This window comes from Aethalodelphis obliquidens, unplaced genomic scaffold, assembly GCF_003676395.1.
Source record: "Aethalodelphis obliquidens isolate GAN/ISIS:26980383/991018 unplaced genomic scaffold, ASM367639v1 scaffold13, whole genome shotgun sequence".
In the NCBI taxonomy this organism is placed as follows: Eukaryota; Metazoa; Chordata; class Mammalia; order Artiodactyla; family Delphinidae; genus Aethalodelphis; species Aethalodelphis obliquidens.
In genome coordinates this window covers 28635433-28659180 of record NW_020837957.1, presented here as the reverse complement: position 1 = coordinate 28659180, position 23748 = coordinate 28635433, and the positions used below count along the sequence as shown (strand labels likewise).

The following is a 23748-nucleotide window of genomic DNA, read 5'->3' as shown; positions in this document are numbered from 1 at the left end:
TCTTCTATCTATTAAAAAAAAAACATCAATTGATTCAGCTTCTGTTCCCTTTACAGTACAGTAAAACTACTTCTGAGAGCTGATGATACATACCCTTTTCCACTTTCTTCCTTCTCTTTCAGAATTTTTAAAGATTATTTCCTTTTTTTCCCCTTTTCCTTTATCATCATCATCATCATCATCATTTTGAATCCGCCCATGTCCCTTATTGTAGGAAAAGCCCAGTTTTGACACGTAAATTGGGCAGTGCTGGATTCGATCACACTGACCCACTCCCATCTGACTTCTACCTTTACCACTCAAGCAGACTTGTTTTTGTCAAGGTCACTAATAACAGAATGTTATCTAATCCAATGAACATTTTTCTCTCATCTTAACCTGCCTCTCTGCAACAACATTCAGTAGTTTAATACACCCACATCTTTCTTGAAATACTCTCCTTCACTTGGTTTTCATGACATCAAACTTTCCTGGTTTCCTCCTATTTCACTGATTGCTTTCTGCTAGTCTCCTTCATTTACTTCACTTCTTTCAAAACTCTAAAAGATAGCAGGACATTATTCTGGGCCACATTCTCTTCTCTTCCCCTCTCTCTCTATTCTCATGGCTTTATAAATCAGCTTCAAAATTTATTATCATGTGTCCTGACCTCTCCTGAGCTCCTGATTTACACACCCAACAGCCTATATCTAACATCATCACCACTTAGATATTCCTCATAAGAATCTCAAACTCAATGAGTATGAAACAGAAGAATGCTTTATTCACCTTGCCAAAATCTGTTCTTTCAGATCTTGGTAAGTTACACCATCCACTAGTTGCTCAAGCCAGATATCTGGGCATTGTGTAACTTAATTTCTCCCTTCCTTTCAGAAATTTAATTCATTAGCAAAGCCAGCAAATTCTGCCTCCAGTGGAGATCTTGAATCTATTTTCTGTTTGACTGCTACCACCTACACCTACATAAGAAACCATTATTTATCTCTCACCTAGAAAAGTGAACGAGTCAATTTTTTCTTGCTTCTATTCTTACCTCTACTGATATCTGTTTTCCAAACAGCACCCAAAGAAGTATTTTTAAAGGATAATTCAATCTGCATACATCTTTAAATAGCTTCCCATTATTCTCAGAAAACAACCCAAACTCCTTATGAGACCTACAAAACTCTGTATGACCAAGCCCTACCCAACGTTTCTAGCACCTGATGCTATTCTCTAGCCCTCAATCACACCTCAGTAGCCTTCTGTGAGTTCCTAGAACATGCCTCACAGCTTCACACTTACTTTTGCTACCTGAAATATTCTTCCCTTTGTTCTTCACATTGTTAGGTCATGCTCATTCTTTAAGTTTCAGCTTAAATACCATCTTAAATAGGCCTTCCTTAAGCCTCCTTCTTAAAGTAGACCCCTACATCTCTATCCATCCCAGTACAGTCTAAATCTGTTTGCTATTTCCTAAATGGTACTAGCATGATCTGTAATTATTTTACTTGTTTATCACCTTTCTTCCCCACTATAATGTAAACCCCATCAGGGCAGAAAGAAAGTCTCATTTGTTATTATATCTCCAGCACTTAGACAGTAAGGTGCTTGATAAATGGAATGAATGAACAAACGAATGAGAAATGAACAAACAAATGAACAGGCCAGTACTTAAGCTGTTTGCTAACAAAATCAATAGGGTCTATTCATGGAAAGCCTTAGATCTAAAAGTAAATAAATAAACATCTAGCATTAACTCTTTGTACCTTGTCCAAGCAAGAAATTATAAACAGGAAAACAAATCAGGGTCACTGCCACTTGTACTTTCAAATATACTAATGAGACTAAATAACACACATTTTTAGTTACAAATAAGCTAACGAGAAAAACTAAGCCACAGATCAACTTTTACCTTGAATCAGATATAGGTTTGGATGCCTTTCTGCCTTTAATTTTAAATTCATGGGAAGTTCCTTCAGGTTCTTTCTCTGCTTTGAAAGCCACATTTGGTGGCACAGGAGGAACACGAATTCGCAACCCAAACAAATGCTTCTTCTTCTTTATTTCTTTCCCAGACATAAACCTAAATTTTTAAAAAAAAGTAACTAAAAATTTAAAAACTGAACACATATACATGGCAGACCCTAAGTTATAACTTTCAGATATAAAGGCTTTACACATGAAATCCACCCAATACTAGAAAAACTGACTTTTTGCCCCTTGCTTTCTTTGATTCTTATCTGCTCCAGAGCCAGTCCATAGTAGGATATGATGGGGGAGTAGGGAGAGAGGAATAGTATCAGAAGGGAGAAGAACACATGTCCATTTTTCTTTTTAAAATATGGCATCTAACTTTTTAAAGTTAGAACGAAGAAAAGAGAGTGGTGTCTTTTTAGTTCCAATATGTTTCTCCATATTTTTAGTGTCATCTGTCAAAAACATCTCAAACAAGGTTTAGGAAAAGAATAATTCTATTTCAGAGTGGATCTGTGAGGAGAGAAACCCTGGCCAGAAAGTAATCGGTGAAAGCACTGATAAAGAAAATAGGAGACCAATCCTAGAGGCCCAGAAAATAAAAGGAGTGTCTGGTATGTCAGATCTGGAATTGGAAATAACCTGGAGCAGAGAAGTGACATTTCAGTGTGGGCCTGAGTTTCTGAAAAATATGCTCCTTAATCCTTTCCCAAAGTCCTTAGGGTCCTTATTCTAAAACACCCTCTTAGCTCTACTAGAGCATGCCTGGCCATAAAAACCACTACCAAGTGCTTACATTGTTCTTCCACTTTTATATAGGTTTGAGAAAGGGGAGCTCCCATTTCTACCATAACAGGAACAAATGTATTTCAAGCACACTAAGTTGGATTACAGAATTCATTGTCCCATAAAGTATTTTTACAGCACTGTAACTGCTCGTGGCTTTTTGAGCTGGCCTAAAGATCTAGCCACTTGTAATCGTAACATTTTTTAATGAGGAAATGTTGCTAAGTTCAAAAAAAGCAACTTGCTGCAAACAAAAATGTTATAATTCAATAGTTGGTTGGAACCAGCATATACATTTAAAAAATTATTTCTCTTGCATTTTGAAAATATTTTTAAGAGACATAGATATGCTGGTGTAAAAAAAAAAGAAGGGAAACATCTATACAAGAATGTATCAAACAACGTAACTTAATTATCAAAAACTTAAATCAAAAACTAATACTACTATTTATCACAATACTACTAATTATCAAAAACTAATACTACTATTCTCTAAATGATGGCAATAACTAAACTTAAAACCACAGAAGACCTCAATCATTAAAAAACCCACATTCTCTATACTATGTCCCCCTATCTTTTGCATATTCCTACCAGCTAGCAAGATTTTATTTTACTTTCAGTAGATTAAATTATAAAAACAAGTCATTATTGAGTATGCTTTTTCAACTGAACTGACCAAATTCCCCTGAGACACTGATAATGCCTCCCATCCACCATTCCCAGAGGACTGATCTTCCCTTCTCCAGCCTTTGAGAATCACTGCTTTACTCTGACTGAAAGAGAAGAGGACATTAAAAGGTTTAAAATGGTATGTACTAACTCTATAATCAATCCCACAATTCTTAATGCCATTATTCCTTATTCTTACTAAATATCTCCCTCATAGGGATACATAAAATAAATCAACTTACATGGTCTTGTAATCATTTAATGCCTCCAGAACATGCTCATATCTTTCAGATTTTGGTGTGTCTGCCAGCTGTGAAGTATCAAGAAACAATTTAATGCACTATAATTTCATCAATTAGTATTACACAGGTGCCAGATAGAGGCAATGTGATACAGAAGAAAAGTGTACTGACTAGTAGTCAGATCTAAATTCTAATTCCAGGTCCTCACTGACAAGCTATGTGACCTAAGGCCATTTAACCTTTCAAAGCTTGTTTTCTCACCTATAAAAAAGGGAGTATAAATCCTTCACTAGTTTCTTTACTAATACTTGTATAGCTCAAATGATATGCCTGCAAGAACTATAAACTGTAAAATACAATAAAAATGGGATTTTATTATTAGTTATCATTAAATTTATTTTAATTCTATAACCTGGGAAAGTAACAATACATTAGAATTACTTTAATATCAAACATAAAATCTTCTAATAAATATTAACAGGAAAGAATATAAAAAGTAAGGAGAAATATGCCATTTTATTTCCCAATACTTCTAATATTAACACAAACCAATAATTTCTATAATTTAAAAAAATAATGTAAATTTGGGGATTTTATTTTCATAACAATTATAGACTTTGGTTAGCCCTAAACCCCAAAATGGCTCAGTAATTTTTTTATCATCACATACCACTTTAAAATCTAAACATTCAATTCTAGAAAATATTCTATTTTGTTCCAGAAAGTTTCTTTCAGAGTCATTTCTGCCTTTTCTTCAAAGTTTAAAGACTAGGGCCCAACAGAAAAACAATTAAGTTATAAAAGACCATCCTCAAAGCTACAAAAACTAAAACAAAAAAAAACTTCCAAAATATCACCACTGACTTTCAAAATTACTAGTAATTTTCTTTACCAGTTGAAACTCCCGAAGCTCAGAACTTCTTCAAGTAAAAAGAACAAACAAATCTGTCAAATAGAATATTAGAAATAGAAGAGACTCATAAAATCATCTACTTTTATTTTACAGATTAGTCAACAGATGTAAAGGTTAAATTGCTTAAATTCACACTGCTGGTTAGCTAGAGAGCTAGAACATGAACCCAAGTGACAATTAAGTACCTTCATTGAACATTCACTGAGAGCCCATTCTCAGTGTATTGGGTACTTAAAAAAAAAAAAAGAGGAAAAGGCAAAGGAAAGGAAAGGAAGGAAGGAAGCTGGTTTGGTGGTCATTCCTCTTAACCCTACCACACCTTCCTATTGTAATTTCTGAAGTGTCCAGTGATAGAAAATTTCTATTAAAGGAGAAATAATGGACTCAGGTTTTACAGTTGGAAAGAGACCCAAGATGTCCATCTAATTCAAGTTTTCATTAATACTTCAATCCCTTTTATAGTACTGAGTCATGCAACCTTGGTTTAAATAGTACCACTAATGAAACCTAATGAAGGAGCTCATTCCATGGGTGAACAAAACCTTCCTTCCTGGATTCCCTTTTTTATAAGACAGTTCTTCAAATATTTGACAATAGCTATCATGGCTAAGTATAAGATTAGATTAAAAATTTTAAGCAGCCCCATCACATGATTATTTCATATTAAGCTTGGCTAAATAATTCCATCCTCTTCCTGGTCCCCCACTGCCACCTCAACTCTAAAATCTTATTAGATGAACTGCTATCAAGCCAAGTATCCCCCATCATACGCTGCTTCTTCCATACTGTTGTTTGCATATTTAAGCCTAAAAGCAAAATTTAACAACTGTTGTTAATTTGATTTTGTTTTCAGCTCAGTGTTTGAGATGGTCTTTTCTCTTGATTCTGTCATCCTTCTTGAATTGAAGATAGAGAAAAAAACAGAACCCTGTGGCTCTCCGTTAGAATCTCCCTCAAGAATATTTCCAAGCCATTGACTGCTCTTGTTACTATTACTCAATTAGTTACAAATCCTTTTAATTTTTATTTTAACCAGTTCACATTTCGATATCTTATGTGAAACTGAGTTATACTATGTCTACACCATGCGCATTAGCATTTGACGTAACAGTGTTGCTAATCATATCAAAAAAGAAACCAGGGTATTTAACGTGGTTTATTCTAATAAATTAATGGCATTTTTTTCTTATTGCCTGTTTTTTTTTTTTTTTTTTTTTTTTTGCGGTACGCGGGCCTCTCACTGTTGTGGCCTCTCCCGTTGCGGAGCACAGGCTCCAGACGCGCAGGCCCAGCGGCCATGGCTCACAGGCCTGGCCGCTCCGCAGCATGTGGGATCTTCCCGGACCAGGGCACGAACCCGTGTCCCCTGCATCGGCAGGCGGACTCTCAACCACTGTGCCACCAGGGAAGCCCCCTTATTGCTTTTTAAATCTTCACAAGCCATATGTATGAAAAATCTGCTCTACAATTTTGCTGACATTCAACAACAGTTTCTAATTTCTCAAATCCACTCCTTTTTACTTTTTGAAAATCACAATGAACTCTCTTTTTTCTTTTGGTACTTATTCTCTGTGGGTTCCCAGAAATTTTAACTGTAAGTTGCTTCCGCACTCCAGGACTGTTCTGCATAGGACTGTTTATTTCAACTCGCATAATGCGGTCAAGGGTTCCCTTTCTGTATTTTGAAAACGAAGAGTGCAAATATTATAATGTAAATCAAATAAGCTGTATTAGAAGAGCATCATCGGGCTTCCCTGGTGGCGCAGTGGTTGAGAGTCCGCCTGCCAATGCAGGGGACACGGGTTCGTGCCCCGATGCGGGAAGATCCCACATGCTGCCGAGCGGCTTGGCCCGTGAGCCATGGCTGCTGAGCCTGCGCGTCCAGAGCCTGTGCTCCGCAGCGAGAGAAGCCACAACAGTGAGAGGCCCGCGTACCGCAAAAAAAAAAAAAAAAAAAAAAAGAAGAGCATCATGTTCTAGATCTTCCATCTGACCATGAGGTTTATAATATATATCTTCAACAGAATAATCATTTTTGTTCCTCCCTCTACAGACACTAATCTCACACTATGTTTTCACTTTCAGGGTTGTATATTTCTGTACAGATATACATGCTATTATGTATAGTTAAAATTCTTCCCTTCAGTAGAATACATGCCTCAATTACCAATATTTAATTCCACACCACCGAGGCTTAAGTATGCCAAAAGCTTCAGTAATTTGTTTACCAACGTATACACTGCATGCTAATATACAACGCAAGGCCCCAAGTACTGCTTTTAACTAGATTTTTTATAATTTTCACTTAAAAGTATTACACCACCTCTACTATACTACATTTTCTCTAGTCAAAACATTGTTTCTGCCATAGTATTTCACTTGAATTTTACCTATGCTTTTCTCCCTACATCCTTCAAGTGAGGCAGCACTCAACACACTGCTCTCCCATCAACCTTTACATGTTTAAAATTTAAGACCACAGTTAACAGAAAAGTGGGTTGTCCTTACAGAACTGAAATTTCAAATCACATTAGGAAGCAAAGACAAACGATAATAGGCAGATTCTAAAAAGTATTAATATCTCATTGTAACTCCCAAAAGCAATCTGATACAACCTCATTCTAAACATCTTATTGTATATAAAAACCTTAAGCAAATTTTATTTGGGATGTCAAATGTTATATTACATAGTTTTACTATCTCAAAGAAAATAATTCAAAACAGCAGTTTCTCAAATAGCTATACTCGGTCTGTGTGATAATCATTAAGGCACCAAGAGTCAAGGATGTTTAACAAGATCACATAAGGAAATGATATAAAATAATCATTGTGTTCTAATATGTTCTAACAATCCTAATAATAATCAAGAAAGAACAAAATATATGATACATAAATGTTAAATTTGCCTTTCAGTATGTAAGGATATAAAGTTGACCCCTGAACAACTGGGGTTTGAACTGCATTGTCCACTTACATACGGATTTTTTTTCACTAAATACATACTACAGTACCATACCGCGGTTGGTCGGATCTGCAGGTGCAGAACTGCAGACAGGGCAGGGTGCAGAGGGTCAGTGACTCTAACCCCACGTTCTTCAAGAGTCAACTGTACTCTCTAAAATGTACTCTCTAAAATACACTCTCTAAAATTCTAGAGCCAACGTCTTTGTCATATAATCTATAGTATGTATAGTAAGAACTGATGTTCAAAATGACTTGAGTGTTCCAACGTACTCAACTAACCAATACAATCATACATCCTTTCATTTACCTCACTTTACTGTGCATCACAGATACTGTGTCTTTTTACAAATTGAAGGTTTGTGGCAACCCTGCCTCAAGCAAGTCTATCAGCTCCATTTTTGCAACAGTATTATTTTTAAATTAAGGTATGTACATTGCTTTTTAAAGACAAAATGCTATTGTGCACAACAGACTACAATGTAGTATAAGTATAACTTTTGTATGCACTGGGAAACCAAAAAATTCGTGATTCTCTGTATTGTGATATTCGTTTTATTGCAGCAGCCTGGAACTGAAACCGCAATATCTCTGAGGTATGCCTGTAATATACTTAGCATACAGCAATTCTCATGTTTTGAGAGTAGAGTTGGCCCTCAGTATCCCTGGGTTCCAACTGCAGAAAATCAATCAGATACTAAGGGCCAACTGTACTACAACATTTTATATAAGGGACTTGAGCATCCTCAGATTTTGGTATCTGAAGGGGGTCCTGGAACCAATTCCCTATGGATATCAAGGGATAACTGTAATTAATGTTATTTTATAAAAAGATTTTGAATATAAATATAAACAAAAAGAAAATTTTATTAACCTAATTTTGAATTTGTGACAAAATTCAATTTGCAATTCAATTTCAGGTAACCAAAGATTTACTACTTTAATAATTTGGAATAATACATTATTTGTATTATCTTTGTTTCTATTACCACAAACATTTAGAAGTAAACTAAATGAAAACACTGAAAAAATATTACTGACAAATTTTATGGTCTCTTTATCATTAAAATCTCACTCTAAAAACCATTTACAATATTAAGATGAAAATATTAATACAGAGGATTAAAACCTCAACTTCCATCTGTAAATAACTAGTCTGAGGATGAGATGACTAACCTAAGACGTCTGAAATATTTTCTTTTTTTTTAAATGCAGAGAAAGAGCAATGAGAAGTGACTAGAAAGTCACTTGTTCTGATAATAAATTTTATGGCTCCCAAAAATGAAACACTCCTCAGAAAAGTAAAACTTTTCTGTTGTAAAGTTATACTAGATTATAATCATGTTTTTACTTTTTAAATAAAAGAGATATATTTTTCCATTTTGGCAAAGAATAAGAAATTGAAATTTCTTATGTGTTAAGACATTATCTCATAGGTTACAAAAAATAAAACATGTACCTATTGCTGAAATAAACTTTTTCTGACATGTGTCAGAAGTTTAGTTGGAACTGAGATACCTGAAATTCATAAACTGAACTCATTTCTTTAAAAACATCTAATTATGGTTTTTATTATTTTCAGCCTCTTCAATAGAATCTAAATTACATTTTTATTTTAATAAAAAATGATAGCATTTGAAATAAATAAAACAACTTGAGTTTGTTTGTTTGGGGTTTTTTTTGATGTGGACCACTTTTTTAAAGTCTTTATTAAATTTGTTAGACTATTGCTTCTGTTTTTTATGTTTTGGTTTTTTGGCCACAAGGCATGTGGGATCTTAGCTCCCCCACCAGGGATCGAACGCACACTCCCTGCATTGGAAGGCAAAGTCTTAACCACTGGACCACCAGGAAAGTCCCAAAACTTGAGTTTTTATATGCATGCCCACTATCTATGTGAGGTAACCAATGCAGAATTTAATCATGTAAAACATAAAGTGTACTAAAAGGAATATAGATGTATCTGCATATGAAGTGCTGAAAGAACCATAGCTAGAAAGAAAGCATTTCAAATTAATGTATTAGAACATTAAATATTAAGATGACTATAAAGAACACTATACTTAACAATGCCTTTCACTTTTTTCTCCCATTACTAATCAGTTTATTAAAATTTATCAAATTTACAAGTCACTCACTTTCTCTCAAAAGTCATCTGAAAAAAGCTTTTAACAGAAAACTTAATGAGTATTATATTCCAATTTCTAACACTCAAAACACCTTAGCTCAATTGATTTTAATATCTTTGATTTTAAAATCTAAGTATTCCACAGGTATTTATTTTATGCAACTGATCTACCACTAACTTTTTTTTTTTTTTTTTTTGTGGTACGCGGGCCTCTCACTGTTGTGGCCTCTCCCGCTGCGGAGCACAGGCGCCGGACGCGCAGGCTCAGCGGCCATGGCTCACGGGCCCAGCCGCTCCGCGGCATGTGGGATCCTCCCAGACCGGGGCACGAACCCGCGTCCCCTGCATCGGCAGGCGGACTCTCAACCACTGCGCCACCAGGGAAGCCCTACCACTAACTTTTAAATAAATGTGTATTATGCAGTCTTTGATGCCCCATAAAACCCCCAGAACAACAACAAAAAAAACTTGATATCTTACTTGATGTGAACCTTATAAACTGCCTCACGTCTAAAAGCTACAGATGCAGAAACTCTTCCTAAATTTCAAGTCAGTTTAGTTTTTACCTCAAAAAGTAATGCATGACTAATTCCACATATTATAAAACAAAAAATTTAATGTCCATATTTTAATATTTAATATCTGTATTTTAATAATTCTAAATAAATGCTAAAAACAAAGTAAATATTAAAGTTACTCTAGTTATTTTCTTCTTTGTGCTATTCTGTAGTTTCAAAATCTTCAATGAATATGCATTAATTTTTACATTGCTTTTTCAAAAAAAGACTCTTTGTAAACCAGCATGAGTGGTTACACTTTGCAAACAAAAAGCAAATGAGATGTCAGAATGAGGGGGATAATCTCTAACTCAGGTAGCTTCACTCTCTAACTTAGCTAACACTACTATTGGGTCTCACTATTCCTGGAAGTTAAATATATATAAGGGAGTACCAACAAGAGAGGAAAGAAGAGTGTTGGTTATATCCCTAAGTTTTATTTATTTATTTATTTTTTGGCTGCATTGGGTCTTGGTTGCTGTGCATGAGCTTTTCTCTAGTTGTGGCTAGCTGGGGCTACTCTTCGTTGCAGTGCGTGGGATTCTCATTGTGGTGGCTTCTCTTGTTGCAGAGCACGAGCTCTAGGTGCATGGGCTTCAGCAGTCGCGGCATGCGGGCTCAGTAGTTGTGGCTCATGGGCTCTAGAGCACAGGCTCACTAGTTGCTCCATGTGGGATCTTCCCAGACCAGGGATTGAACCCATGTCCCCTGCATTGGTAGGTGGATTCTTAACCACTGCGCCACCAGGGAAGTCCCCATCTCTAAGTTTAGAGTAAACTTAGAAGAAAAGGAGGAGGAATCATAAGTAAGATACCCAATAATAAGGATTTCTCCCTCCCTTCTATCTTTATCTACAGTGATTTTCACTTCAGAAAATGGAAGAATCAAGTAATTTACTTCCTCCTACATTTTTCCTCAAGTCAAGAGGCAACAAACAGGAGAATGAGGGCTATAGCCTCACCAAAGATTATTTCTCCCTAACTAAACATAAAATGCTACTTTAGACGTATGGCTTATACATGTGCGATAGTTGCTTTTAACAAAACAAAAAAGACATTAAGTAGCTAATGAAGTTAGCTCTAAGACCACCTACCTCTCCAGGGTGCAATCTATCCCAGTTTTCATTAATGTATGTCATAAGCTCAAGTTCAGAATCAAAGTATTTCTTCTTGTGAATAACACTTAGGTTGTAAAGGCATAGGTGTGCTATATCTACCCTGGAATCCAAAAATAATCAAACTTTATGAAAACAATGTTTTTGGTTATTGTTTAAAAATCACACAATATTTTTATAAAACCAACAATTAAAAAATCCAAAGTATTTAGGTGAACAGAGGGTTAATATCACAAGTCATATTCACAATAAGTCATTACATATGAAAATAAATGAAAAACATTAACTAAACATTTAATTTATCCTGAATAGTAAAAATTAAAAGATATTTGATTTCTTGAAATACATTCAAAGAGGACCTGACTCTAAGAAAAAATAACTTATGATCTAAAATTTCATGTTTTCACTACTACATAAGCTACAAAATGGATCACACTTTAACAGACTTTTATCTGATTCATGAATTAAATCTTATCTTTTCCTAAAATATGTAAAATATTTGACAAAAATTTCTAAGCACTTACTATATAAACATTTTCAGTAAATCTCCAAAATTCATCGTACTTCCCATGCCCAAGGATTACTTAACTGAGGCAGAAATTGGTATATTTGTTATAAGACGTTTCTCTGTTCTACTGATGCTATTCTGAAGGCCCAAAAGAACTAGAAACATGAATAAGAATTTTGAAGATCTAAAAGATATTTGAAAGTTACTTTTTATGCCATTAGAAACTGAATGGGCTTACTACTTCAGCAATAAAACTAGATAATCTTTGGGGAAGATGACATCAGGCTTGAGGATAAATACAGGAAAAGAAATAAAGCCAGGCATAAAGAAGAACAAATTTTTATTTAAGGTAAGTAAATGTATATAGAAAGTTTCATCCTGTAGATTTAAAAATATGGCTCTTTTTTGTTCCTTAACAGAAATGTCCATACTTACCATTGTAATGGTAGACGTTTGAGGTATTCTGGTCCAGAACTGCAGACAGAGCAAATAAATGTATAAAACCTAAGGAAAAAAGAAAAGTTATATACTGAGTAATCAAGAATACATATAAATTATTTAACAATTAAAATTAATATTCAGCAAGTGCAAATCCTACGATTGACATAAGGACTGATACACAAAGCAAAATATAATTTGAATCATGACACTGTGCTTTAAAGAGTTTCTTTTCCAGTAATGACAAATAATAAAATAGTTTGTATATGGGGGAAAGGGGCAATTTTTTTTTAACCATTAGAGACCTTCAGAGTTCATATACAGATTGATATACAGGCATAGTTTACTAATGGCTTGTGTGTAACGGGAATTGTGATGGCTACTCCTATACACATTGTCACTTTTCAATGCTCAAAACAACATGGTAGAAAAAGCCCAGGAGACAAGGTGACCTTCCTAAGGTCAGAAAGACAATAAATCACATAAGCTAAAATCTAAACCCAGAGTTTTTGATGTTACATTTAGTGATCTAATTTTTCTTCTAGAGCTCTCTCTGCTATTTCATGCTCTCTTAATCCAAAAAGACATTAGGTCTATCTTTGAGGTTCTTTGGATCCCCTTGAGGTTCTTTAAAAGAAGGTACCAATGAGAATAGTTTAGAGTACTGTGGGGCAATAGGTGCAAATATGTTCACTGGTCAAATACTCAAAAGCTTTCTGCAATATCCAAAAGTACAAAAATTATGTGCTTTTTAAAATTATATATAATTTAAGTATATTAAACAATATATTCCCAAGGTGAACCTTTTACAAATCATTATTAAAACTACTTTTAGAAATGTGAAAATGAAAAAACATAAATACAATTTTAAAAAGCTAAAAAAAAAAATCAGTCAAATGCCCTTCTCTCACCTGTCTCCAAATAGCATTGGCTTTTGAAGGCATTGCACACAAGCTTCATGAAACCACTGTTTACATTTGCAGCACTGTAGCATCTTTAAATACCAGCTATAAGAAAAAATTTAAAATTACTACCTTTCATGAGGTAAAGTTTAAAAAAAAAAAAAAACAACGACAAAAGTGACATACAGAATATAGTTCTGATTACAGTATCACATTTCTGGTATATTTAGTGCTAAACTTTTTCTTCCCAAAAAGGTTATTAATACTGACCATTTCATTCCTCTTCTCTTTTATCCATGAGAATTTATAAGCTCTTGAAAGCTACATCTACTATTTCTAATCAGTAAGTGCCTGGGTCCTAATTAGTAAAGGATCTTTGTGAAGCCTGGGATTTTTTCACATCAACAGTCTCAGAGGTCACTGATATGTAGAGCTATTTGTCTCATATACCAAATAGCCATAGGCAACTTTATGCCTTCACTGTGTTCCTATTATTCTTGTTCCTTATAATGAAAAAAAAGGAGTACAGCAATTTAATAAATTTGGTTAACATAACCACAAATCTAATCTAAGACTCCACCAGGTATGAAGGCTTTGTGACAGATTTTGTTCTCTTTCAGATGGCTGAAGATGCTAAAACTGAATCTTCAGCTAAAGATACCCTCTCTTTTTAGTTAGTACATGGTTTTAATATCCTTACTTGCCACCCAAATAACGCCTTTTCTTCAAATAATTCTTTTGCTCAGTAAGTTAGCCCCACGTTAATTTTAAGCCATACACAGGCAAAGGCAAGATGCTACTAGTAAGGTCATTCATTTATCAAAAGACTAATGAATACTATGTTCTAAGTACTCTGTTAGGTGTTAAAGTGTTAGCAATATCAAACATAGTTCATAAAGTCATAGTACTTAAAGAACAATGAACAATCTGCTTCATAAAACTTAAAGAACAATGAACAATCTGCTTCACAAAATAATGTTTATAAACTAAGATGCTAGGTATAAATGAGTAAAGGAGAAAGATCAATCTCTAGGTTCACTTTAGCTCTTATAAATGATTTAAAGAAACCAGAGAGAATGCTTCTTAAACCTGCAGGCAACCAAAAACTGAGAAATGTTATAAAAATGTTAAACCACAAATAAAAATTCCGTAAGACTAGAGACAAGGTAGAATGAAGAACTAAAATTTCATTCATTTACATATTCATTTATTCATGTTTTCATCACTGAACATCTTATATGTCCCAGCATTCTTCTAGAGAGCAGCCCTGTCTTAAGAGAAACATGGAGTCTGATAAGATTTAAGAAACCAATAATTATAATTTAATAGAGTTAAATGTAAAGTTATCCACTAACATTTTTTAAAATGTAGTACAAATACATGATGCACAATTTGGTTTAATATCAGCTTGTATGAAAAAAAGAACTAAAAGCTTTAGTTTTAGTTGACCATCTACAAACCCATAATGAGCCAAAAGAATATGATGGGACGACCAAAGAGGGGTAATACAATCTTTCCTTGCAACAACAGAAGCATAATACCTAGAACTCTAATAGCTTCGTTATATTCTGTCAGACTATTCCTGGAAACACTGCATTTTGTAATCATGGCACCATTATTTCAAGAGTAAACTTTCAAAAACTGAAGAGCAACAAAGATAGAGTTTGGAAAACACATCATAAAGAATGTTTGATAGGAATGGAGATTTTTAAGCCTAGAAAAGAGAACACTTGGTATGTGAGTCATGGGAGTGGGAAATACGATTACTGGATTTAAGTATTTTAAGAGCTACCTCCTAAGAAAGATAAGATGCATGTGTTTAGTTACAAAGAGCAGAACTAGAACGAGTGATCAGAAGTTAAAGGTAAATTTCTAAACATTCTTAATTAGAACTCTGACTCACTTATTTAGCAAACATTTAATGATAAAGATGAATAAAACTACAGCTTCTAATCCCTCCCAATTTTCTTTATTGATACTTTCATGCATTTACAATTCACTATCACTCCCATACCACAATCAATAACAAAAATAAAGTGGACAATATAAGCAATTAAAAATTAAGGGCATTAAATAACCATATTTACTTACTCTCCAGGGCCTCCACAATAGCAGTAACATTGCTGGACATTGGTTTTATGACCTGCATCCCATTCAAGGTCTGCCACACTATAGGGTAATGTTTGCTTCATGACTTGCAATGCTTTGGCATTTGGTCCTTTCTTAAGCGCACCACCCCTCTATATTAGAGGGAAAAAGTTATTTAAAAGAGTGAAGGATAAAATTTTAAATACAATTCTATAATTTTAAAATGCTTCTGAAACTTATGAAGAAATTTCCATTCTAAATTTCTTACCATATCACAAACTGTTTGACCAATAATAATCTTTATTTATTTTGTTGTCTTTTCTTTCAAATTATTGCCCCAATTCCAAGACCACTATCAGAAAATAAGTGCAAGAATAGTTGCAAGTCACTTAAGCATCATTAGTCAAACAATAAGCAGTACCTCTTTCTACCCAAGATTGATTGCTCATTTCATTCAAATAAACTTTCAACGTACACAATCATTACGTTGATAGTGTCTTACAAATTCCATTTAGGGCGTTAGCCCAAAACACTTAAAAGATACCTTTGTTGTTGTTGCAAAAACACACTGTCGACAGAGCCATTTTTCATCTGAATCAATCACACTGGAATCAATATGAGGTGTGTGACACAACTGATGATATCCTTAATATCAAAAAAAGCATAAAGCAAATTCTCTTTTATTAATAAATACTGCAACACAATTTAAAGAAGGCATTTTAGTATTCTCTTTTCCTACGTTAATATATTTACAACTGATGACTAAACTTATGGTAACAGCTTCAAATTACCAATGTAAAGAATTTTTAATCATTAATCTTCAACAGGGGCATTAAGTATGTAATAAAACTTTTCCACAAGATTAAAAAAAAAATCAATGTTTACCTTGGCCACACTTATCACATATAACCATTTCATTGGGAGCTTCTGAATACTCTTCTTGACATATTGTACAGACCATTTCCCCACTTCCAGTGGCTCCTGAAATATTTAAAATATACATAAAGAATTGTTCCATATAACAAAACCACTTTTTTTACTCAGTGAGTAGCCCATATTGGCAATGTCTGTTTCCTAGATCATAATGGTATTTTCTCAAGGCAAAGTACTATACACAAAATGCTCTCTCTCTGCTCCTTATCTGTGTTCTTCCTACCTTTAACTTAAGATGCCTCACTGTCTACATTCATAATTTAATCTGCTTTTTGGCAGAGGGCATAATTTAAACTGCTCTCAGGCAGGATCCCTTACCATTTACTTCCAATATTCCCACCCTCTTGGGAGGCGAGAGAAGGGGATGTTTTGTGAACACTAGAACTACTCTCCAGAACACACACCTACCCGTGAACATTACTCACTCACCCTACACTGCGTAACATCATGAGACTAAAGAAAAGGGGCAAGGAAGATCCGCCAATGACTCCCTACTCTCAAGATTCAGAACACTTCTTTTTACTTACTAATTTATAAAAAAGGCTGAACACTAATTATTTGATCTCCAGCTTCTGAAATCTGGAACTATGGTGTCAAACAACATACCTAAACAATATCCCACTGAAACAAAAGTGAGGGGTTCCAGTTATTAATTACATTTTACCTGAATAGGTAAGTTATTTCTTCCTTAAACATTTTTATTCTAAAAACAATTTTATTCTGCAAAATTTAGAATATAATTTTATCACTTTAGCACAATTATTTCCAATAATCTCTTCTCATGAATTTCAATATACATAGTTAAAATACTAATACATACACTTTATTCACATACCAACAATAATAAAAAGGTACAATTTTGTGCTATGAGCCAGCATTGTGTTAGGCTCTTGATACATATTATTTTAATTCCACAATTTATTAGATACATATCCTATTTATAGAGAAGAATTGAAGCTCAGAAAGATAAAGTATATAATCCAAGTACCCTCAGTCACGGAGTATCAAGGCTAGGATTCAAACCCAGATACACCAGAGTCCATATTCTCTCCACTGTGAGATGCTTCTTTTCATTAATACTATGTAATGTTTTTTCCATCAAAAGCATTTCTCACACTGTAGTTTTCAAATGTATAACTTCTAAAAGCTGTATAATATTCTGTGCAGTGGAAAGAACCAAGTTTACTTTATTATGACTCTATTCTTAGATATGCAGGTTACCAAATTTTTTGCTTGTTCGTTTTTTGCATTTTTCCTTTTTTGTTTTGGCTCTTGTCCTCTCTCCTCTCCTCTCCCAGGCTTTGTTTGCTTGGCTGGATGTGGCTTCCCATAGTTTCTCAGTTTATGGCTCCAGTCACGAGAGCGACCAGACTGAGCCTAGAACCTCTCAGTCCAAATCTGCAACTTCCTGGAAAAGGACCAATAGCCCAGATTGTGGTAGGTGCCTGATCTGACTCCCACTATAACCATGTGGACTGGTGTAGGAGAAGGCAGTTCCTCGTAAAAGAGGATGCTGATCCGTCAAACAATATGTGTTCACCCTCAGGAAACAATCCTGAGGAAGCAGAGAATTGCCTTTACTTGTGAAATCCAACATGTCTTTTTTATCATCAAGTTTACAAAAACTTTCTGTGTAGCTTAGTGGCCTTCTATAGTCTCCCTCACTCTAAACCCAAATGACTATAAAGCCATTTCATCTTAGATATGCCAAATTTTTTGTTGTTGTTAAAAGAAAGCTGCAGCAAATATTTTTCATCTAGATTTTTTACTTATGAATTATTTCTTTTGAATAAACTGCTACAAATGAGTCTGCTGTATAGATGAAAGCATATAAAACATCTTTATGTATTTACTGCAACTATTAAATATCCAAAATAGAAATTTACATTGCCACCAGCAGTGCATCATTTTCACAGAAACCATAACAGTATTAGGTATTAAGATTAAAAATCCTTTTAAAATTATTTTATGGTTTTAATATACTATCTCCCTGTTGTAACGTACATTTCTTTGACTACTAATATGACTATACATTGTTCCTACTTATGAAAAAATTTTAAAAGAATCTTATGAGTGAAATTACTATAATTTTTAAGTTATTTTGATATATAACTACTATAAGCAGGATCCTTACAGGAAGAAAACTACTAAAGCTACACTCCACACTGACATCTGCCATATTGCAATTTTCAGGTTCACTTACTCATTCTATATCAACTGCAAGTTACATACATGTGTGCTACTTTCTGGGTGTTACAAAGAGTTAAATGGTCAAGTAGCTATCCTATCTCATTATGAGGATAGTAAAAGGAGCCAGCGAGGAAAAAACAACCACAGACCACTGAACTGATATACTGGATATGCCACATGTAGGACAAGACCCCCTCACTTTCACAACAACTTTCTATCTATGTACAACTGGTTTTCTTCTTCCCTTCTGGAAGGGAGGAAGGATGGGAGGGAGGGAAGAAAACACAAAGACAGACCTATATTTAACCCACAGGCACCTCAAAATGGTAGAAAAGTTGAAAGGGACACATAGTTAATACAACGGGAACAGAAGCAGTATAACATGTTTCAGTTCCACCATAGAGAACCATATTTACAAACTAAGCAAAAGGGATAATTCTGTATGCAAGGTAATAAGATCTGTTCAATATTACTACTGCTGGAGACCTTCTATCTGCCTCCTATTCCTTTCCTCACTGACCCCTCAATTTGAGATTCAAAACGTAACTTTAGACCTTTAAACTGATAAGTCCTAAAAACTGTAAAAAGTTTCTTTCACTAGAAAGACCTTTTACTAGAGTAACAGCTATTGAGTTCTCCACCTAATCCCTGAGTACCATGTATAAAAATGGCAACTACAACATTCCAATTCCTTTACCAGAACTTTTTTTATTCTTTAAAAAAAAACTAAGAGTGAAATCAAGAAATTGAACACAGCAGTAACCTACCATAAAGTCGCATTTGGGATTCAAATTAAAAACCCAATTGATAAATACTTTACAGAATGTCTCCTTTCTACAGGGGGAGATATAAAAACACCTTAGTGCAGGCCCATTAACCCATTAAAAGGATACCAAAAGTAGGGCTTTAGTGTGCAGCTGAAGTACTCAGATTTTTACTATTCATAATTTTTTATAAAGCACTTTCCATGAAATAGATACCTGAAAAAAATACCTTTATTCAGCAGATTCAAAAAACATACAGTAATTATAGCTTGCAAAAATAAAAAGCATAACAAGAAACATACCTATAACCAAACCAAAGCATACCTGTATTCATTTGTACTTGTACCCAAATACAGCCTCATTTTCCCATCTAAACATAAAAACCCATAACTAAGCAGTAATTTTAAACTATTCTTATCAATGAATATTTCTAGCATTCTAAAGGTATTTAATAGTCCTAATTCCCCAAAACATCTGGCAAACAGTATGTTCTCAATAAATATTAGCTCTCTATATTACTTTGTACTAATACAGCCAAGTAACAGCAAAGGTGAAGTTGTGTTACTCATATTAGTAACTAAAATTTTTCTTCAAAGTTCTTAGAAGGGTCCTAACAATAATTTATACATGTGCGCATCAGTGATGCATCTGTCGTCTAATCTATCTCTACCCTAACAGAGCAATTCTTGTTCTTCTTATGGTCTATAAAATAGATTATAACTCCTTGAAGACTCTGAAGAATACATGGATTTTTTTAGTTATCTTAATACACTGTACTAAACAGAAAACACTAGAAAATGACAAGCTGAAGAAAATAAAATTTTAGTGTAAATCGTGTCCAAGGGAAATAGTAGCACCTGCCTGTTTGAATGTCCTTCCAGAGAACCCAGGATTTAGAACTGTCTTCAAATATGATGAAGCAGCTCTGTTTCAATATGTTTATCTGAAATACAGAGGAAAACTTATGGTGATTTCTTTTAAAATCAAAACCACGAAGTTAAATTTCAATCCAATATTATTAAAAGTTTACTACAGAAACTGCAAAAGATATTAAGGTAACTTGCCTTTTTGATAGTTCCAAGATAAAACAAGCCATCTGACCATCTAGCTAGGACATCCTGACCCTCTTCAAATTTACATGCTGGCTTTTTGACTTTATGTCCATCCTGTAAAGACAGCTTGGTCAAGGATGTTGGGGTCTTTTGGTTTCGACGTAAAGGAGACCGCTTGTGGACCAGTGAATTACCTGCCCCTGTAGAGTCTCTGTTTAGGAAATAAATAACCATATATAAGACTGACTGAAAGGGAGGGGATATCTGTATGTGTATGGCTGATTCACTCTGTTGTGCTGTGGAGGCTAACACAACATTGTAAAGCAACCATACTCCAATAAAAATTAATAAAACGAAACAGAACAGGACTGATTTACTTATAGAGCTTATTTTATAACAATCATATATTTCATGTATTAATCAAATTTTTTTACTTACTGAAAACCTTACATTTAGGGAAAATATTAACAAGTACCTCAAATCATAAAAACTCCAGAAACAAAGAAGCTTAAAATAAAATGATAGCAGTTGTCAATATTCATTCAATGAGGCCAGGATTCAGCAACCACTCCAAGGTAACATATTCAGGGCAGCTCTCATCAAAATGACAGCTGTAAGTTGAAGTGGGTAGGCCATGGTCATAAGCAAAGGATGCCGTGAATCTCATATCTAGGTTTAGATAAACTAAAAGAAGCTGCATGGTACAATTTCATAAGCACTTGATAAAGAATAAAAATGATTAGGCCAACAGATACACACTACTATAGGTAAAACAGATAAACAACAAGGACCTACTGTATAGCACAGGAAACAATATTCAATATCTTGTAATAAGCTATAATGGGAAAGAATCGGAAAAAGAATACATATATAGGGACTTCTCTGGCAGTACAGGGTTAAGACTCCACGCTCCCAATGCAGGGGTCACTGGTCAATCCCTGGTCAGGGAACTAAGACCCCGCACGCCATGTGAACAAAAAAAAGAATACATACATATACACATATATACATATATGTATAACTGAATCGCTTTGCTGTACACATGAAACACTGCAAATCAACTGTACTTCAGCTTAAGAAAAGATTATGCCACATGTAGTTAAAACACACTAACCAGTGACTCTGGGTAGTTGGGTATATTCAACCCACTGGAAGGGTAGTCATGACCTACCTCCAGGGAATCACTACTGAATTAAGCCTTGTTTATTGACGGGAATGTGTCACAGTCCCTCAAATATGCAGAATGGAAGTTTAAAAAAAAAAAACTAAGAGCCACCAATTTCACAAATCATACTCAACTGAGAAGCCAATTATAAGATCAGTTACATTTTTTAAGCATAAGACCCCAAAATTACATTGTAACTTATATATCAGTTATTGTATAAACAGCATAGCATACCACCAACAGCTTTCTTAAAGAAAACAAAGCCGTATTTGTTTGGTTTCACTTTCCCAATTTAGATTTTTTTTACTAACTAAACATACAACAGTACGTAAAACTAGATAGACGATAATTCAAAAACAGTATAAAAGTTAAGTAAAAACAGAACAAATAGGGAAGAAAAAAAATGTTTCCAATTGGGAATACTTATTTTCATTACCTATAAGGATAAACAAATTCTGGGAAATTCTGTCATAAACTACAACATGAACAAACCTTAAAGACATTACGCTAAAGCAAAATCAGCCAGACAAAATGGACAAATACTGTATAATTCCACTTACATAAGGTTATAAGAGCAGTCAAATTGATAGAGACAGACAGTAGAATGGGGATTACCAGTGGCTTGGAGGAGGGAAGAGAAACTCTACACACTTCTAAAGTGTACAGAGTTTCAGTTTGAAAGATACACTACATTTTAAAAATATACAAAGGAATATGGGCTTCCCTGGTGGCACAGAAATTGAGAATCCACCTTCCAATGCCTAGGACATAGGTTAGAGCCCTGGTCCGGGAAGATCCCAAATGCCACGAAGCAACTAAGCTCGTGCACCACAGCTGCTGAGCCTGTGCTCTGGAGCCCGTGAACCACAACTACTAAAGCCCGTGTGCCTAGAGCCCATGCTCCGCAACAAGAGAAGCCACTACAATGAGAAGCCCGCACACTGCAACGAAGAGTGGCCCCCACTCGCCAAAACTAGAGAGAGCCCAGGCACAGCGGCAAAGACCCAATGCAGCCAAAAATAAATAAATAAATAAATAAATAAAATTTATTAAAAAACTTAAAATTAAAAAAAATAAAAATATCCAAAAGAATAATGACTGATAGCATCCCATATCTGCTAAAAAAACATTAATCTATATAACCAAGAAGTTAAACAAACTCCAAGTAGGATAAATACAAAGAGATACACATCCAGACAAACCACAGTAAAAATGCTGAAAGACAGAGAAAATCTTGAAAGCAAGAAGAAAAATAATTCATCACATGCAAAGAAACCCCAGTAAGGTTAACTACTCATCAGAAACAATGAAGGCCAGAAGGCAGTGAAATGACATATTCAAAGCACTGAAAGAAAAAAACCTGTCAATCAAGAATCTTATATCCAGCAAAACTTTCAAAAATGAAGGTGAAATAAAGATACTCCCAGATAAACAAAACCTGAGAGAATTTGTTGCTAGCAGAGCTACCTTATAAGAAATAAAGGAGGTTCTTAAGGTTGAAATTAAGTAAACCAAGGTAGAAATTCAAATACACACACACACACACACACACACACACACAAAACAAAGAACACTAGGAAAAGTAATAAGGTAATTATAAAAGACAGTATAAATGCATATTTCCTCTAAAGGAAACATATGGAAAAATATGTACATAACTATATTGTTAGGCCTATAACATACAAGAATGAAATATATTTGACAATAAGAGCACAGAGGTGTTGGTGGGAACAAAATTGTATTTAAGTAATGACACCAGATGGCAGCTCCAACCCATAGGAACAGATCTAGGAAACTAAAAATGGTAAGTAAATATAAGTGAAATGAGTGTGTCAAGAAAGTACCCACCATATACCAAAGCAAGTCACTGTTTCAAGTAAAAAATGGTGTTCCATGGAAAAGCTACTAGCTCAGCCAGCATCTCAAACAATGGCATTAATACTTTATATATATATATATTTCCTATTCTGTCACACATAACATTAAAAACCTGAACTCAAGATTAAGATTTAGTGAAAATAATTTCTAGTTTCATCAAGAATGTTCTTGAATGAAATAGGGTTTTCTGCATGTGTGTGCACATGTGTGTTTTGTTTGTTTTACTGTGAGTGCTCAAAAATAAAGAATGCTAGCACAGTTTGATGCCTTGTTTCACGCTAAGGTACACAGCAGTCTGACCAAACACAGTGTTTACGCCATTGTACAAATGTCAACACAGTGGGAAAGCAAACAACATCTTAGTATTATCATGAAAATAGTTTAGACCTTGCAGACCACCTGAAAGGACCCATGGATCACATTTTAAGAGCCATGCTCTAAATAAAGGAATATATATTGTCATACATTATTGTCAGAGTCAGCTGTAAGGAAAAGGCACTT

At 34.5% G+C, this 23748-nt stretch overlaps 1 protein-coding gene across 3 annotated transcripts in view; it reads right to left on the bottom strand.

Moving 5' to 3' along the window:
- MTF2 (metal response element binding transcription factor 2) overlaps window positions 1-23748 on the bottom strand; it is an 86011-nt gene that overhangs the window by 6682 nt on the left and 55581 nt on the right. Inside the window, exons 2-12 of one of the 3 annotated variants that reach the window (XM_027114349.1) lie at window positions 20399-20415; window positions 20217-20318; window positions 20014-20095; window positions 16151-16246; window positions 15810-15910; window positions 15269-15417; window positions 13187-13282; window positions 12273-12341; window positions 11309-11432; window positions 3657-3724; window positions 1895-2065 (exon numbers count right to left, since the gene is read on the bottom strand). In XM_027114349.1, the coding sequence (XP_026970150.1) occupies window positions 1895-2065; window positions 3657-3724; window positions 11309-11432; window positions 12273-12341; window positions 13187-13282; window positions 15269-15417; window positions 15810-15910; window positions 16151-16226 (854 nt within the window). In that variant the 5' untranslated portion in view covers window positions 16227-16246; window positions 20014-20095; window positions 20217-20318; window positions 20399-20415. Of the gene's footprint in view, window positions 1-1894; window positions 2066-3656; window positions 3725-11308; window positions 11433-12272; window positions 12342-13186; window positions 13283-15268; window positions 15418-15809; window positions 15911-16150; window positions 16247-20009; window positions 20096-20216; window positions 20416-23748 lie in introns of those variants that run through there. The other 2 variants (XM_027114348.1, XM_027114350.1) reach the window with 2 other exon arrangements.